This window comes from Spea bombifrons, chromosome 6 (assembly GCF_027358695.1).
Source record: "Spea bombifrons isolate aSpeBom1 chromosome 6, aSpeBom1.2.pri, whole genome shotgun sequence".
Lineage (NCBI taxonomy): Eukaryota > Metazoa > Chordata > Amphibia > Anura > Pelobatidae > Spea > Spea bombifrons.
In genome coordinates this window covers 13,819,982-13,836,505 of record NC_071092.1, presented here as the reverse complement: position 1 = coordinate 13,836,505, position 16,524 = coordinate 13,819,982, and the positions used below count along the sequence as shown (strand labels likewise).

At 37.0% G+C, this 16,524-nt stretch overlaps 1 protein-coding gene across 1 annotated transcript in view; it reads right to left on the bottom strand.

Annotated features, from left to right (window-relative positions):
• Positions 1-16,524, bottom strand: part of PRG4 (proteoglycan 4) — a 46,654-nt gene that overhangs the window by 21,014 nt on the left and 9,116 nt on the right. Inside the window, exons 5-14 of the mRNA XM_053469689.1 lie at positions 14,679-14,795; positions 14,105-14,230; positions 12,420-12,530; positions 11,146-11,238; positions 7,721-7,864; positions 7,287-7,439; positions 6,833-6,949; positions 5,530-5,634; positions 4,181-4,288; positions 3,452-3,553 (exon numbers count right to left, since the gene is read on the bottom strand). Coding sequence (XP_053325664.1) covers positions 3,452-3,553; positions 4,181-4,288; positions 5,530-5,634; positions 6,833-6,949; positions 7,287-7,439; positions 7,721-7,864; positions 11,146-11,238; positions 12,420-12,530; positions 14,105-14,230; positions 14,679-14,795 — 1,176 coding nt within the window. The remainder of the gene's footprint in view (positions 1-3,451; positions 3,554-4,180; positions 4,289-5,529; positions 5,635-6,832; positions 6,950-7,286; positions 7,440-7,720; positions 7,865-11,145; positions 11,239-12,419; positions 12,531-14,104; positions 14,231-14,678; positions 14,796-16,524) is intronic.

The window sequence follows — 16,524 nt, the reverse complement described above, 5'->3', positions numbered from 1 at the left end:
CCACCAACATTGACCTCTCTATTAACCCCGTGTATTATTAGCTAATGTTATATCTCTGTACTCAAAAGCTGACAGGGTGCAAAGTAGGATGTAGGAAACATTAGTGGAATGGCCTATGCTACACTGATCTCCACCTTACACCCAGATGGAATTGGGGAGGCCTCTCATAATAATACCTATGTGCGAATTGGAGGTCCGTGTACCTGTGGGTCGTGCAAACTATTAGGTTTAACCCCTTAACGACAATCCCCATACATGTACGGGGTTGCCGTGCAACGGGTTAACGACAATGCCCGTACATGTACGGGCTGCCGTTAAATAGCTGCAACGTTCTCGCTGTGATCGGCGGCTTTGCAGCATCCACGGAAGCCTCCCCTTGGCAGCCCTCCCCGGAAGAAAAATGGCCGCCGCCGCACCGATCATGAAAGATCGCGGCGGTGCCCGGCTAAAACAGCTTAGGAAGCGATCTGAATCGCTTCCTAAGCATAAATGGAGTTACTGACATGCCTCGATATCGAGGCATGTCAGTAACACTACCCCCCTACCCCGATCACCTTGTGATTGCTCCGAAGAGCAACCACAAGTGCCATCCTGTAAATGACGTTGCCGTCATTCACAGGATGGCATTAACAATAGAAATGAGTTCATAGAGGGTCTATCCAGACCCTCTTGTGAACTCTCGAGCTCCTCCTGCAGGTTGAATGCAGGTACTACCAACCATGCAAGGTCAATGGAGCCCAGCTCACTAATGAGTGATTAGTAAAAAAAAAAAAAAAAAAAAAAAAAAAATTAAAAAAAATTTTAAAAATTTTTTTTTAAATTTTTTTTTAAAAAAAATAAAAATAATATGGTAACATATAAAAATCCCCACTGTCACCAAAAAAAAAAAAAAAATTAATAAGCAAGTCCTAAAATTCTTTATCTTTATAAAAATTCCAGCATGGAAAGAGTTAAAATATTGGCATTACAAATGCCCATAGGGTGTCTCGTATTAAAAAATGCATGAGTGGATGGGATAAATTGAATTGGCCGGGGGGTTCAAAGGTGTCCCAAATATGGGACATGGGGGCAGTAGGATCAGATGTCTAAATGGCCAAAAAATACACACCTCACAAAGGCGGCCTTTTACCTCCCAAATAACCCAACAAACCCATGCATGTGGGGTATCACTGCGCTCAGGAGATGTTACTGAACACATATTGGGGTGTTGTTTGACAGGGACATATACCAGGAGCGATAAATTTATACCTGAAGTACAACATGTGTGAAAAAAATACAAAAAAATTTACTACCATAAAGTTTCACAAAGGCTGGTGGTAAAATTAGTGCATGGAAAGGGTTAAATTACCAGCATGTGAAATACCTTGGGGTGTCTAGTTTTGTAAAAATATATGACTTGATGGGGTAAATTGCATTGGCCGGCTTCAAAGATACCCGAAATGGCACATGGGGGGAAGAATTACCAGATTTGGAAAAAAAGGTTTTGAAATAGCAAAACGCTACCTGTACTTATTGCCCCATAACGTGCAGAAAAAAGCAAAAAAACATAAAAACATTGTGTATTTCTAAACTCAGGACAAATAGTAGAATCTATTTAGCAGGTTTTTTCATTCGTTTTTGCAGATGAGTAAAAGTTTTTTGTTTAAAAAGTGAGAAAAAGTAATTTTTTAACAAAAAATCCCCATATTTTATCATTTTTTTTATAGTAAATTAGATGATATGATAAAATTAATGGTATCTAAAGAAAGCCCTGTTTGTCCTGAAAAAAACAATATATAATATGTGTGGGAGCACGAAATGAGAAAGAAGAAAATCACAGCTAAACAGGAACACCGAAAAATGTTAAAATAGCCATTGTCCCACAATATACTACGAGTAATAACCCCTATTGTCCTTAAGGGGTTAAAGAAAGCTCTGGCCCAAAACTATTTAAACAAAACTACTTTACAATTAAGACTAATTATCTACTAGTCAATCATCCAGTAGATCAACTCTCTAACAGTCCCTACATTATTTGTCAATAAGGTCAAACCTAAAGTACTTAAAATAACTCACAAAGCCCCTTCCAGTGTTACAGTGGCCTACATTATATTTTTTAATGAAATATGTTCTGAATCATTTCCTAAGCCTTACTAATTCCCACTTAGAACTTGTGCTGCCCAAACATTTAAACATACTAGCCCTTGAAGGTTTACACTTCCCTTCAGATTTTACTGACAGCACTCATAGACATTTATGTACAACATTTAAAGTTTGTTACAACAGCTTTTAGTCAACAGCTTACTTTTCTACCTATTAAATTACAATAATACAATACAGTATACTTATGTTTATACAATAAACTATTTCTTATATCACAAATGCATGTTGAAACTAAATAGGAAATAAAATCTGCGGAGGTTAAAAAAAAATAATTCCTGGAGCATAATTCAAAGGCAAATACGTAGAATTGAGACAGAACGTGACAGTTTTTAGTTTAGGATTTAAAAAAGTAAGTAAAAAAGTGTTAGTGATGGTAATTCCTAGCCTCAGAAAGACATCCCCTGCTTCCTAACTCTTTTTTTTTGGTAGTGAATGAGGGATAACAACAAATGAGAAGGATTTGGGAATTGTTATAGACAACAAACTAGGAAACAATGTGCAATGTCAGCCAGCAGTTGCTAAGGCCAGTAAGGTATTGTCATGTATAAAAAATATATTTTTTCCTCTTTATAAATCAATGGTAAGGCCGCACCTTGAATATGTGGTGCAATTTTGGGCACCTTTTCTAAAGAAGGATATTATAGCACTGGAAAAGGTGCAGAGGCGGGCTACAAAATTAATAAAAGGAATGGAGCACTATAGTTATGAAGAAAGGTTAATTAATATAAATCTGTTTAGTTTAGAAAAACGGTGCCTCAGAGGGGATATGGTAGCATTATATAAATATATTCAGGGCCAATACAAACCATTGTGTGGAAATCTATTCATAAACGGGACTATGCATCCGATGCGTGGTCACGCATTTAGACTGGAAGAAAGGAGATTTAGACTAAGGCAGAGGAAAGGGTTTTTTACAGTAAGGACAAAAAGCATGTGGAATTCTCTGCCTGCAGAGGTAGTTTTATCAGAGTCTGTACAGACGTTTAAACTGCAACTGGATGGATACCTGGAAAAACATAATATTCAGGGATATAATTTTTAAGTTATGGGGAAACAGCTTCTTGATTCAAGGAGAGATCTGACTGCCATTTTGGGGGCAAGAAGGATTATTTCCCCTAGTTTGTGCAAAATTGGAAAGAGCCACAACTGGTTTTTTTTGCCTTCTTTTGGATCAACAGCAAGAAATAAACAGATATGGGAAAGGCTAAACTTTATGGACACATGTCTTTTTTTCAGCCTATCTAACTACGTAACTATGTAAGATGAGATGTGAGCACCCCTACAGCTAGAGTGTCAATCAATTCCTAACCTTTAGGGGTTCCATCTGGATCTTCTTGGTTACCTCTTTCCTTTTCCTTTGGGTTTTTAAGTTTCTTGGGTTTATCGTCTTCAGGACGTCTTATATTTGGTTCTGTAATATTATGAGCAATGTAACAATAACTGATCAGGAAATTAAAGAATGGTCTTAAAAGATGAAGATTTCATAAAATTAGCAACAGTCACATATATATATATATATAAAATATTGTTTTATTTATCTTTATTGTCTTCACTTCCATGTGTAGGAAGAATTGATCGATAGAAGCAAAATCCTTAAAAACACTGAGCACAATTTTGTTCATAGATGCAAAATATATGTAATGTGTATGTCATTTAAAACAAATCATGCTTAGTATTTTAAAGCTATTCTAGAGGATTAATACCTCAATACATATAAATCAATGTATCAACAGTGTAATTGAGTAACCCAATTATACCAGGGTAATTTTGAAAGGCTTTTTAAATGAAACATGATATTGGCTGTATATAGATGGTTTAGCTATGATACTGTCTGTATACAGTCAGTTTACTCACCTTAACAAAAAAGGTTAATAAAAACAGGTTCTTCGTCATCTGTTATAAACAAACCCATTACAAGATATATTACACTGCATTTACACTGCATTTGATTTTCAGTTCTTTTTAATGTGTTTTAAGTAATTTTTGATGTCTTATAGACGGCACTTGTTTGGTATTAAAGGTAATATAATGGGTTAACCTTTGGGTGTTTCATCTGGATCTTCTAGTTCAGCTCCTTCTTTGTCTTTGGGGTTTTTAGGTTTCTTGGGTTTACCATCTTTGTCACCAGGTTGTTTCTTATTTGGTTCTGTAATATCAAAGATATTACGTTCATCAACACTGCATACATTGACACAGACTTATTGAAATGTCACAGAAGGCTGTGTTTCTAGTTTAAAGTAGACTTGTGCATTCGTATTCAGGCGAACATGAAAACGAACACGAAGGGTGAGTTTTCATTGTTCAGCCTGAATACCGAACAAACGAACAATGTGGAAGCAAAACATATACCAAGACCAAGACACACAACACGAAGACTGTTAATTTCCTTGGTCCCTTCTCCATCTAGCCTACCTTATCTACGCAGCATAAACAAGGGTTAACAGGAGCGGAAATCCGTAGGTTAGCTTCAGGAGTTAAAGGGCCGTGCGAGCGACTCTATTGGTCGCCAGTAGGGGCACTTCACTGGTTGATGGCAGAGGAGGCCCCTGCCAGCTACCAATAGAGTTGCTCGTATGGATCTTTAAAATCCTGGTGCCAAAGCTGCTGCGTAGTGCGTACCGCGTTAACCCCATATTAACCCCTTCTAAAAAAAAAACGGAAAAAAATGGAAAAAAATGAACACGAAGAATGTACATGAATATTCGCCCGAACCAAAAACAAGAAAGAAAGTTCGTGAAATACGAAGATTTTTTTTCTCCACGAAGACGAACACGAAGAGTTGGCCAGCGCCCAAGTCTAGTTTAAAGTTGTTTATATGGGACTATTTTTTAATTGAAGGTTCTGACCAAAGCTTAGGGTTGAGCAGCCCCTCCTGCTACACAGGTGACTCATTATGTCAATGAGGGTCTCGTTGAATTAAAATGCAGTGCTGTCCTACTGATTCAGCTCCTTAGTAAGTTTATATAGCCAAAATTAGATAGGATTCATCAAACATCGGGTACTTTGGCATAGTGGCAGACTAAGCAATATATAACCCTATAGTGTGATGAAACTATAGTGTGATCACCCATAGTTATGCCTTAGAGAGGTGTTTTCCGAATGGTATTCGTTGGGTATGCGCTCTAGCAGCAACCCAGGAATCTGCAGGTTCAGACCAAACCTTAATCGTGTTCATTAAATTGCATAAGAGTCTCATTGGGTTAAAAATGCAATGCAGTCCCACTTATTCAGCTCCATGGTAAGCAAGATAGCATTAAAATATCAATTACTGGCTCTAAATCTTGTCTATATTGGTACATAGACCATAGATCTCAATGTCGTTCTTGTTCAAATGATCATTTATGTTACATTTAGCAATTGGAATTAAAGAGAGTAGAAATGCTAAACCTTTGGGTCTTTGGTCTGGATCCTTTGGGGAATCTTGTTCGTTTTCTTTTGGAGCCTTAGGTTTCTTGGGTTTACCATCTCTGTCATCAGGACTTTGATTTGGATCTGGGGAATTGACACAATTTTGAAATTATGTTGAAATAAAAATAAATGAATAATTGCAGCCCTGTATAATAGCACTGAGTTTAACTTAGTTGCTTGGAGGGGGTTGCGTGTAAAAGGGTAAAATGTTGTCAACCCCCTGAGGCCCGTGCATGCACGGCACAGAGTTCCCCTACCTCGAGTGCCTTCATCCAGGTTCACTTACAGTCCTAATGTGGCTGAGCGGAAAAGGCTGCATCCCTGGCCTAAAGTACCGTAGTCCCCACGTTTAGTGGAGTAATTTACCTGCAGCTAGCAGGGGGCGTGTCCTACTGTTCTAGGAGTATCCTCATTTGTTACCATAAGGAACATACCTGGCCAAATCCTGCTTTGGAGGGGCCACTGGGAGGAGCCTGTTACCTGCAGTCCTTTATAAACTCTGCTGACCCTTCACTCATTACTTGAGTATTGACAAGCTGTGGTACCTGTCTGTGTGCAGTTACCAACCCCTTGTTCTTGCTACGCTCATTACGGTAATTGAATCTGCTTGACCTCCCTGCTTTTGACCTTGAGCTTGTTACCTGATTATCCTGATATCTCCTGCTTCACAACCTCGGCTTGTTAAGCCTTTTTGATCCAGTGGTGCCTGCCCTTGACCCTTTGGACTGATTATTGACATTTGTTTTTTGGACTGCCTGCTACTGGGTGCCTACACCTTCTGCCTTAAAGGTCCCAGCCCAGTCCTTGGTAATAACTCGAGAAAAAACTAGAATTGTGTCCACAACATTGCCCAAGTAAAATATCAACACCTAATTGTTCCGAATCTGTATGCAAGAGCTTACTCTGGCTCAAACAATGATTCAAGAGTTGATAAACATTTCCTGGTTCTCCCCTTGAATAGCATGCTTCGTTTTATCTATACAAAATATCTTGGTTGCACCTGGGATGATAGGAACTTTTTGTGTAAAAGTATATTTTTAGTAAATCACCTTGCCAAAATGCTACTCCTTGTCCATTACCTCACAATTGTTGAAACTCTTTTTTGAGGGTCCATATCCTGAGCCCAACTGACATAAAATGTTATGCTCCTATATGGCATAGCATAGGAATCATATACGGTATATAATTTACACAATCATCACAACATGACCAAAGTCACTGGGAATAATTATGTGAATTATGGTATATCCCCCCACAGAGAACAACAGTGTTTAAGCCAAACCTTTTGCTGGAGCATCAGGATCTTCCTTGTCCTCATCCTGTGGCTTTTCTTTTGGAGTTTTCGGCTTCTTGGGTTTACCTTCATCATCTGTAGGATTAGGGCGTTTCTTCTTTGGTCCTGCAAGTTTTTTGAGGTTAACTGATTTAATTCATACAGAAAACTTTGCTTACACAAAACTGTTTTGTTGAATCCCATTTGACCAAGCCAACATTCCTAGCATCCTGACCAAATTAATTCTATCCATCATAACCTGTCCAAGAAGATTTTTTCCACTCAGTACTATTTTCTCACCAAAATCTCTAGTCTTCTGTTATATTTGAACATCACATTCTCCACACATTTACATTGTTTGTCGTCTTTCCCCTCAAAATTGTTTCTGTCTTCCGCATTATAAATAAGGATTCAGGTGTATACGTTTTATATTATTATGCCTGAACACATTTTAGCTCTAAACCTTTTGGTTTGTCGTCTGGCGTGTCATCATCTTCTCCTGGCTTGTTTTTCTTTTGATTTTTCCTTAACAGTTTTTTGGTGGTTTTGCTTCCCTTCACATGGGATGAGGAAGAAGATGAAGAAAAAGACGAGGACGACACATTTTCTTCTGATTCTAGCAAACAGAAATATCAATATTTTTAACTATTCTTCTACTAGAGTATTTATCTTATCATCTTATCTGTCGGGCAACAGTGTAGATTGTCTACCTGGCTATTTCCAATATTTTTTTTAATTATTAGCATCCTTACATAACTATATGCATTTCTATTCTTAATTGTATTTCCCTGCCAATTGATGGATATTGACGACTTATGTGTGACTCTTTATAGAGCGTTTTACTGTTCTTTAGAAATACTATACTTCATAATTATTACCACGTAAACATCATCCTACCTTCTATCTCTTCCTCCGATTCCACAAGTGTGCTGGTCTTCTTTTTGGGTTTTTTCGGAGACTTGTTTGGTGAATTCTTTTTGACCTTTGAAGGAGTCCTTGGTTTAGAAGATGATGGTGATGTTTCTGCGTCCTGATCAGGGTCTGGAACATAATGCATGAAATCATGATCAACCCATTTCATTCTTAAATGTGAAATTACAAACAGTGGGATTCATCAGTTTTTGTATTCCCCGTCAAGTGGATGCTATTTTATAAACTCTGTAATTGCTCTTTAACTAGAATTTTATGGAACACATGAATATGTTTTATAAATGTATACTAGTCTGAACACCTACTAATAAAGGGGTCTATTGCCTAAACCTCTAGTGATAATAAGTTAAAATAATGTCCTTTATAATATATTATAAAGGGCCAGCCCAAGTGAGTTTCTACTTCAAGAAGGGCTGAATTGTTGACCTTTCGTAACACATAATGAACTTTTTTAGTTGAAAGGTGTCATCTCACCTTAACTAACAGTTTTGTATATATACTCCAGAGGAGCTATCTTCTGTAGTGGTGTGTTGCCTAGAGCAGTTGTTAGAGTTGGTATCCATTGTTGTTTACAGTGGCCTTCTAGCACGCTTTTGTTGGTTACTATAATTTACCTGCAATGTCCTGTTACAAATAATACGTACTGATGTCCAGTTGTTTCGGTTTCCTTTCTAAGACACCACTTTGACCAGTTTTCATCTCAGGTCATAAACATTGTGTTGCATGATATGTTTTGTGTGTCACATTTTATTTTTGTTATTTAATATTTTTTTAGCAATACAGTTTTTTCTTGTTACATAGGTTTTTGTACATTAAAAAATGCATGCAAGGAGACAATGGTTAACCTGTGGATATAAATTCGAACTACAAGGAGATGTGAGAGTTATATTAGTAAAGAATGTGACATAGGAAGGAAGATTAAGGATCGTTTGGAGAAATGTTTTTTTATAACATAAGTGCATGTAATTTAGTAGAGCCTACAGGGATGAATGGAAAGTTACTTTACCAAATAAATGGTAGATTGGTGGAGGCTAAAACTGTGAGGGGATTTAAACACACATAGGATAGGCTGAAAGCTATCTTTAAATTGACCGTTCTGACCAAGGGCTGAGCCTTTACATCAGGTACAATGGGCAGACTTGATGGGCCAAATGTTTTTTTAAAAAAAAAACACTGAAAATATGAACTTTTTCTGACACTTCTCCCCATGTCATTTTCTTTTCCAAACAAAACAAAGATATACGTCAGTTAACATTAACACTTTAGAGACAACATAATGTTTTCTTTGGGTACAGAGATCTGAGATGCACTTGGCTGGACTCAAATCTATGTCTTTTGGGTCAGGGAGTCCTGTTCCCAAACTTGGCCATTTATACTAAATACCTTCTGGTTCATCATCATATTCTACTTCAATCCTCCTCTTCTTCTTTCTCGGTTTGTTAGGGGGAGAGTTATTTCTCTTTTTGTTCTTATATTTGGGGTATTTTTTAAGACGTGGAGATGTTTCCCCATTGGAATCTAAATTAAAGTGAATATACTGCATCTTATTCATTTTAATTCAAAAGGCTGAAAACAATATAGATACTGGGCTACATCAAAAATATGTTGACCTAAAAGAAAGTATTACATATTTTATGGTCCTAAAAGAAAGACACATATATTCCATTATTAAAGAGTACTATTCCATGCATCAGGTGTCTGGTGGCAGAAGGCACTACTTTAAACATGTGCAGAATGGGCCTGCATATTGCATTTGATGAACATTTCAAGCTACGCGGCTCTGCTTATTTTCTCTTTATTGGATGTTAGCCTATAAAACAGGCAAGCATACCATTGTGATGGACATGGCCAGCATGGTTCAACCATGAAATCTGCGGCTATTAAATAATGTTCTTCCAGTACCTCTGAGATTGCATTTCAGCATGTAACACACATGTATAGTAGATCTGGTGGTACTGCAGAAGGTGGTACTGCACTTCCCCACCCTCTGTATAAACTCATACTAAGGATAAAATTAGTTTATTTTCCCCAATAAGGTGCCCATTGTTTCCTTCACTCGGTACTGGCAGTTGTTTGCTTTACTAGGTGGGAATAGCCGGAAATGTGTCCACAAACAGAATTATAATGCTGGTGTGGAAAAGCTTTTGTAAAAACAGGATAGCCGGCCTACTCAGAGCTAATATGCCCAGTGAAGCTTACAGAAGGTCCAACAAGGACCTGAGAAGGGCATCAACAACAACAGCCACGGCATCTCCATAACCTACCTCTAGATCCTTTTACAGTATATAACATATAATATAATATGCATGGTCAATATAGAACTGTAGTTTAAGGAGTAAAGGTCATGGTATATTGTACTTGTGTATAACAGGCACCTATAGATATGTCCCTAAAAAGGGCAATGTGTATATTTTATGTCAGATTTTACACTCAGCTAAGCAGGTTTTTGCACCAACCAATGTATCTGATGGACATCCCCTATTAGGAAAAAAATAATTGGTTTGGGCAATATATTTCCTGTGGAAACCAGTAATCAGATAATGACTTCAAAATACTATCCATTGCCACAGCGATTTCTTTCTTACATTAAACTCTTGGTACAAGACTCCACTAGTATCCTATTAGTCCATCTGCACCTCAGAGCTACATATCATTCCTACATATTTTCTGCCCAATTTCTTTACAGATGCTATAGCCACAAGCACTGATGCATGTTCGGGAATATTAACAGAGAGGACCTGTGATCCGGTCATACTGTTATATATTTCCCATTGTCGTACAAAGTACCTTCCGGTTCTTCTTCTTCTGGACTTTGCAATTTCCTATTTTTCTTCTTTATTGGTTTTTTAAGGTTTCTTTTGGTAGTTTTTTTGGGTGACGTTTGAGAAGATGGTATGGCACGCTTTGAGGGGTCTATAAACAAATACGGATGCTTATAAGAAGGATATATGTGTTTTAAAGATTAAGAACCTTCCATATAGGCACTTCTGAAGATCTAAATTATTGCTTTTAAACATCACTAGAAGTTGGAAAGCTTTGGCTATTAACATGTTGATGGTCTACTACAAGCATTATCAGCTGCAGTGTGTTCATAAAATTCATCTGAGCATACAAAGGGTCCCTAGATATAATTCTCCCGCTATAATAATTGTTCACGTTAGTCTAATCAGCACACACCAGACTTTTGGGGTAGCAGAACAAAAGGAGATTAATCCCTGGTGTCCTGTTTATCTGCGCTGTAGCCAAGGCCAGATTCCACTAAGGTGTCCAAAACACTTGCTTACAGCTCCACATTAGTGAATACCGGTACTCATTTTACCCTAATAAGAAGTTATGTAGTGAACTTTGTTTAATGTTAAAAAGGTGAGCCATAACACAAAACTAAACTTTACCTTTTTCATCATCTTCGTCTTCCATGTCAGTTTCTTTCCTCTTCTTTGGAGTTTTACTTGGCAACTTATTCAGCTTTTTGTTCTTTGGGACCTCTGTATTCAGATTTTTAGGCAGATTTTAATGGTTTTTTTTTTGTTTTTATTAAATATTTGCCTTCTTTACCCACAATACATATAATAAAGCTAATGAGCTCATATAGTAGTAAATTCTCTAAATACAAACCCTATAAATGGGTTATAGTTAATTTACGGGGAGATTAATTATTTCACCTCCCTGACATAATCATGGATTATAATGGGCTTGTTCTTACCAGTTACCCCAAAATTGACCAGGCATAATGGGTAGTAAAATTAGTGTGTTAAAATAGTTTATGTCATAGCTGCAACACACCTGCAACAAACTGCTTCGTGACTACAATGTTTTAAAAAAAATCACATCATTAAAAAAAAAAAATAGGTCAAATGAGTTCACCCTAATCCTTAAACCAGACTATTCCACAAATTGATAAATAGAAATATCACTTATGATGATCCTAAGCAGTTTGTAAAGATTTAATCTTAATGAATCCAATTCAGTTAAAGTCAGTTAAACAACATTAGTGGCTTTTAGACTAGTTTGTGCATTCATAATCCTTGCAATTTTAGAAAAAAATGTTTTCAACTGAGACCACCAATCTTTTATGTAGCAAAACAAATTAATTAAATCAATTAATATTTGTTGAGAACGCCCCTGTTTGACTATATTTAACTACAGTTTAGCTACAGATCTCAATGATGCCACTGATTTTCCATGACATAACTAAACTATTACCCACTCAATAATCTTACATATAATCTCTAATTTTGGCTCCCCTTAATTCTACAATAATTAATATTGTAGAATTAAGGGGAGTTCTCAGAGGTTGGGCAGACTGGATGGGCCTTCTGGCTCTTATCTGCCGTCACTTTCTATGTTTCTATGTTTCTATGGTTATACAGTCAATCCAACTGATATAAATTCTAAAACCCTAATTTGAACTGCTTACACTTGGATTCACATGCAAAGACATTCTAATGAATATTATTAGCAATAATTAGCATTGCTTCAGGAACACCACTGCTTTGTTCCAGTATCATTTAAACATATTTTAAAGTCATCTATTAAAATTAAAATATTTAACACAATGTGCCAACATTTGAAAAATTGTAAAAAAGAAATAAATATTATATATATATAAAGGTAGCAATGCTAGCAGTATTCTGTAAAGTTAGTCAATAATATTCATTAGCGCTACCTTCTAGATCCTGTTTTGGATCCTTTACTCTGTTGACCTTCTTATTTTTAGGTAGCTTTGTAGGTTTTTTAACATTTTTCTTTGGCACTGCCTCATCTCTCTGTTCAGGACCTGGATTACACAATTAACATCTTGTATTTAGTCCATATTTTGTTTAAATTAATTTAAACAAACAAAAAAAAAGATAAGACAGCTTCTGCATCATTCTACAAATTTAAAATGTCACGTTTGTTTTTCTATGCAATTAAGAAAAGTTTCATTTGAGGAAAAACAAAAATTGTTTCACAAATTATTTAAAAACATAACTGGCGCTCAAAGGAGTTCGGGATTTCTAGTCGTCAGTCTGGAGTCTCCTATCCCACCCCTAAGTAGTATATGAATATGAGTCTCTTTGCTCCACCATAATTAAAGCACAGTGTTGGGAATGCCTCGTCCAAAACACTGACCATCTCTTGTTAACAACTAAGAAATGTGGTTTACTATAAAATCTATCCCTTAGTGACATATATTAATGTACCGTAATTAGTCTATTTATTTAGTAAAAATATATTCTGAAGTACAGGTTTACAGGCCAGTATTATTTAATGGACTTGGATGCAAAGCCTCATTTGCTTTGATAGGTCTCATATAATATCATACTGTAGGTGCTGATACTGAAGCAAAAGACTAATTCCAACAGTTGTTCTAGAATGAAACAATAAATCACATATTTTATAGACTTGTGAATTCGTATTCGGGCGAACATGAAAGCGAACACGGAGGGTGCGTTTTTGTTGTTCAGCCCGAACATACGAACATGGTGGCGGCAAGACGTAGATGAAGACACACAACACGAAGAATCTTCGTGTTCATCTTCGTCTACTAATCTCACTGGTCCCTTCCCCATCTAGCCTACCTTATCTACACAGCTTTGCAGGGGTTGACGGAAGCAAAAATGCGTAGGTTCGCCGTCGGGGGTTAAAGGGCCGTGTAAGCGACCAATAGGCTCACTTGCATGACCCTTTAATTCCTTACGGTGCAGCTTGGCCGGCAGAGACCACTGGTCTCCCTGCTCCAACAGTTAAAAGTCCGTATGAACAACCAATAAAGTCGCTTGTACGGACCTTTAACCGTTAGAGCAGGGAGACCAGTGGTCTCTGCCGGCCAAGTTGCGGCACCAGGATTTTAAAAGTCTGTACAAGCGACTCTATTGGTTGCCAGCAGGGGGCTCGTCTGCCATCAACCAATGAAGTACAGAAGTACCAATAGAGTTGCTCGTACGGACATTTACAATCCTGGCACCAAAGCTGCTGCGTAGTCTGTACCGCGTTAACCCCGTATTAACCCCTTCTACAAAAAACAGAAAAAACCAAACACGAAGAATGTACACGAATATTCGCCCGAACCGAACGCAGGAACGGCGAATATTAGCGGAATATGAAGATTTTTTCCCCTACGAAGACGAACATGAAGAGTTGGCTGGTGCCCAAGTCTAATATTTTATAAAGAATTACAGGGCTTAAACAGTGTTTATAGTAAGAGCAAACACTAGAGAAGAACAAATGAGTTATAATTGAATGTAGAAATCAAAATAAAGATTCAATGATTTCTTCTTCTTTGTGATGGTATATTGCATATAAAAGACATATATATATTGCACTGACTGAATGGCAGCTATATGATTGTTAAGGGGTATCTTGTCTTACTTTCTGGTGATTCCTCCTTTCTTTCCCTTTCTTCGTTTGGTTTCCTTGTAGGTTCTGGAGTTTCAGCTCTTTCATCAGATACTGACATTGGAGGTGGTGGTGGTGGGGATCGCCTTTGGATTGGTTCTGATAATAATAATAATCATAATAATAATATTTATTAAATATGTTTATATGTTTAGATTAATACTATGTTGATATGATCAGAAATAAAAAAAATGTCACAATAAGAAACACATATAAAGCAATGTTACTTGTAATGTAACTTGTAATGTCATAGACCCACATCTCCAGCTTAAAGCTGTGAGACCTAAAGTAGTCATATTTAAAAATCCTTTTAAGACTTGGTAATACTTCTAATACACATGCATTATATAGCATATGGCTACACTGAATCTTAGATGAGACCAAGGACTGATTAAGGGAGACTAGATGGACCAAATGGCTCTTATCTGCTGTCAACTTCTACGTTTCTATATCATATACTCTCGCTTATACATATTAAGCTATTATCAATATAAACAGGTGTAAGCAACAAAAATATAATAGAGGGTTAATGAAAAACAGTACTTACTTGCGCAAGTGGTGTCGTAGTCTGAACAGCACCTGCCATAACTCACACAGCCAGGATCACAATCACACATCTGTCCCCTTATGAAACCTTCATGGCATCTTCCTTGACATGAGGCCTCTGTGTTAAATATATACATCTGTTTACATAACTGAATTGAAAAGCAGTATAAATAATTTAAGTGTCTTGCACACAAATTATTCTCCAGAAATAATGCCCACGGTGGCCAGAATGCCAAATAGGGCTAGGCCTGGGGGATTTTTGAGTTTTGGGGGGTAGAGCTAAAGAGAGATTATTTAAGGATGTGTGTTACTAGGTTAGGGGCCATTTTGTCTGTCTCCATACACTTGTGTATTTTGTACCACCCTCCCTCCCTGTTTGTGGTCCTTAGGTCGATGGTTTATAGTTGGGGGCAGAAGCTTATGAGGCATCTACGGGTGAATGCTTTGAGGAGAGCATTTGGCAGTATTTTGGTGGAAGGTTCCTGGCTGGTGGTGCTTGGAACCTTGGGTCTGGGGTTGGGCATCCAGGTATGTCCTTCCCTGTGTTGGTGGTACCTGAATAGCTTGGCAAGCTTTAATTGTGTTCTTTATTGGCGTTCAGGTTTTGGTGGTTTAAGGTTGTGTGGCAATGACTAGGTTAAATAAATCAACGGTGGCCTTTTCAACTCCACTCATGGTGTCGTTATTGGGTTAGTTAATTTGGGTTGGGGCCCGGCCTGGGTATCGAGGGTACATCAGACATGTGTCTCCTTCAGATACAATAACTTGCTCACAATCACATTTGCTTTTTCTTCTTTGTTTTAGTAAATGCTGTTGTTGCCAGTTATTAAATTATAAACTCATTCACCGAAGAAACTATTATGCAACGCAATCAAAGAAAAAAGAAAAATAAGCGCTGTATAGTTCAAAAATGACACAAATTAAAAAACCAACAAAACAATATAGGGTGTGCAATAATAAATACCACATACTGCCAACCAGTGATTGTGCACAAAATAATATATGATGCTTATATCAAGACATCTTCAGTGAAAAAACAAAGGAGATCTTCTATAATCTTCCGATAAAGGTCAGCAAAAAACAAAATACAAAATCAAGACACAGTGCGATCCATGCCTTTATAATGTCATCCTGTTAACCCTTGCTTGTACCTATTATATGAGAATTTGTTGCTCTATTTTATGTAAGTGTTTTTTGGGGGAATATCCATGTACTATTATATATACAAAGATTGTGGTAGGTTATGCTGCGTATCTTTCTTGTTTTTTCCTTTTTTTCTGACCATCATCAGAAGATTATAGAAGATCACCCTTGGTTTTTCATTGAAGGTTTCTTATTTTGATTAATATCTATAATAACTATAATATATTTTTTTGCCCACAATCACTGCTTGGTGGTATGTGGTATTCTATTATTACTCGCCCTATATTGGTTTTTGGCTTATATTATTTATAGTGCCAGTATTTTTGCTTTGTGTACAATTTATTTTAATGCCCATAAAAAAGTATAATAATATAAAAAAAAGGATCTACAAAGCCTCATTGGATCATGAAGTTCTTAGTATATTGTACTTACTTGCACCTTGGGGTTTTATGGTGGTCAACATGGTTTATCCAGCATCAGATATAATATGCAGCACCAGGCGGACAGGGTATGGTTTGTACTCGAGTCTTAATGGGTATTATTTGTGGCCATAGGCATATTTCTGGGTATTTCTTATTTCAAACACTTATCTATTGTTGTAAAATCCCCCACAAAGTATAACTAAATGGCTTCTAAAATCTTCAAATAACATTTGCCCCTTTATAAGTGCAAAGATTATTTGAAGAACATGTTGGAAACTGTAT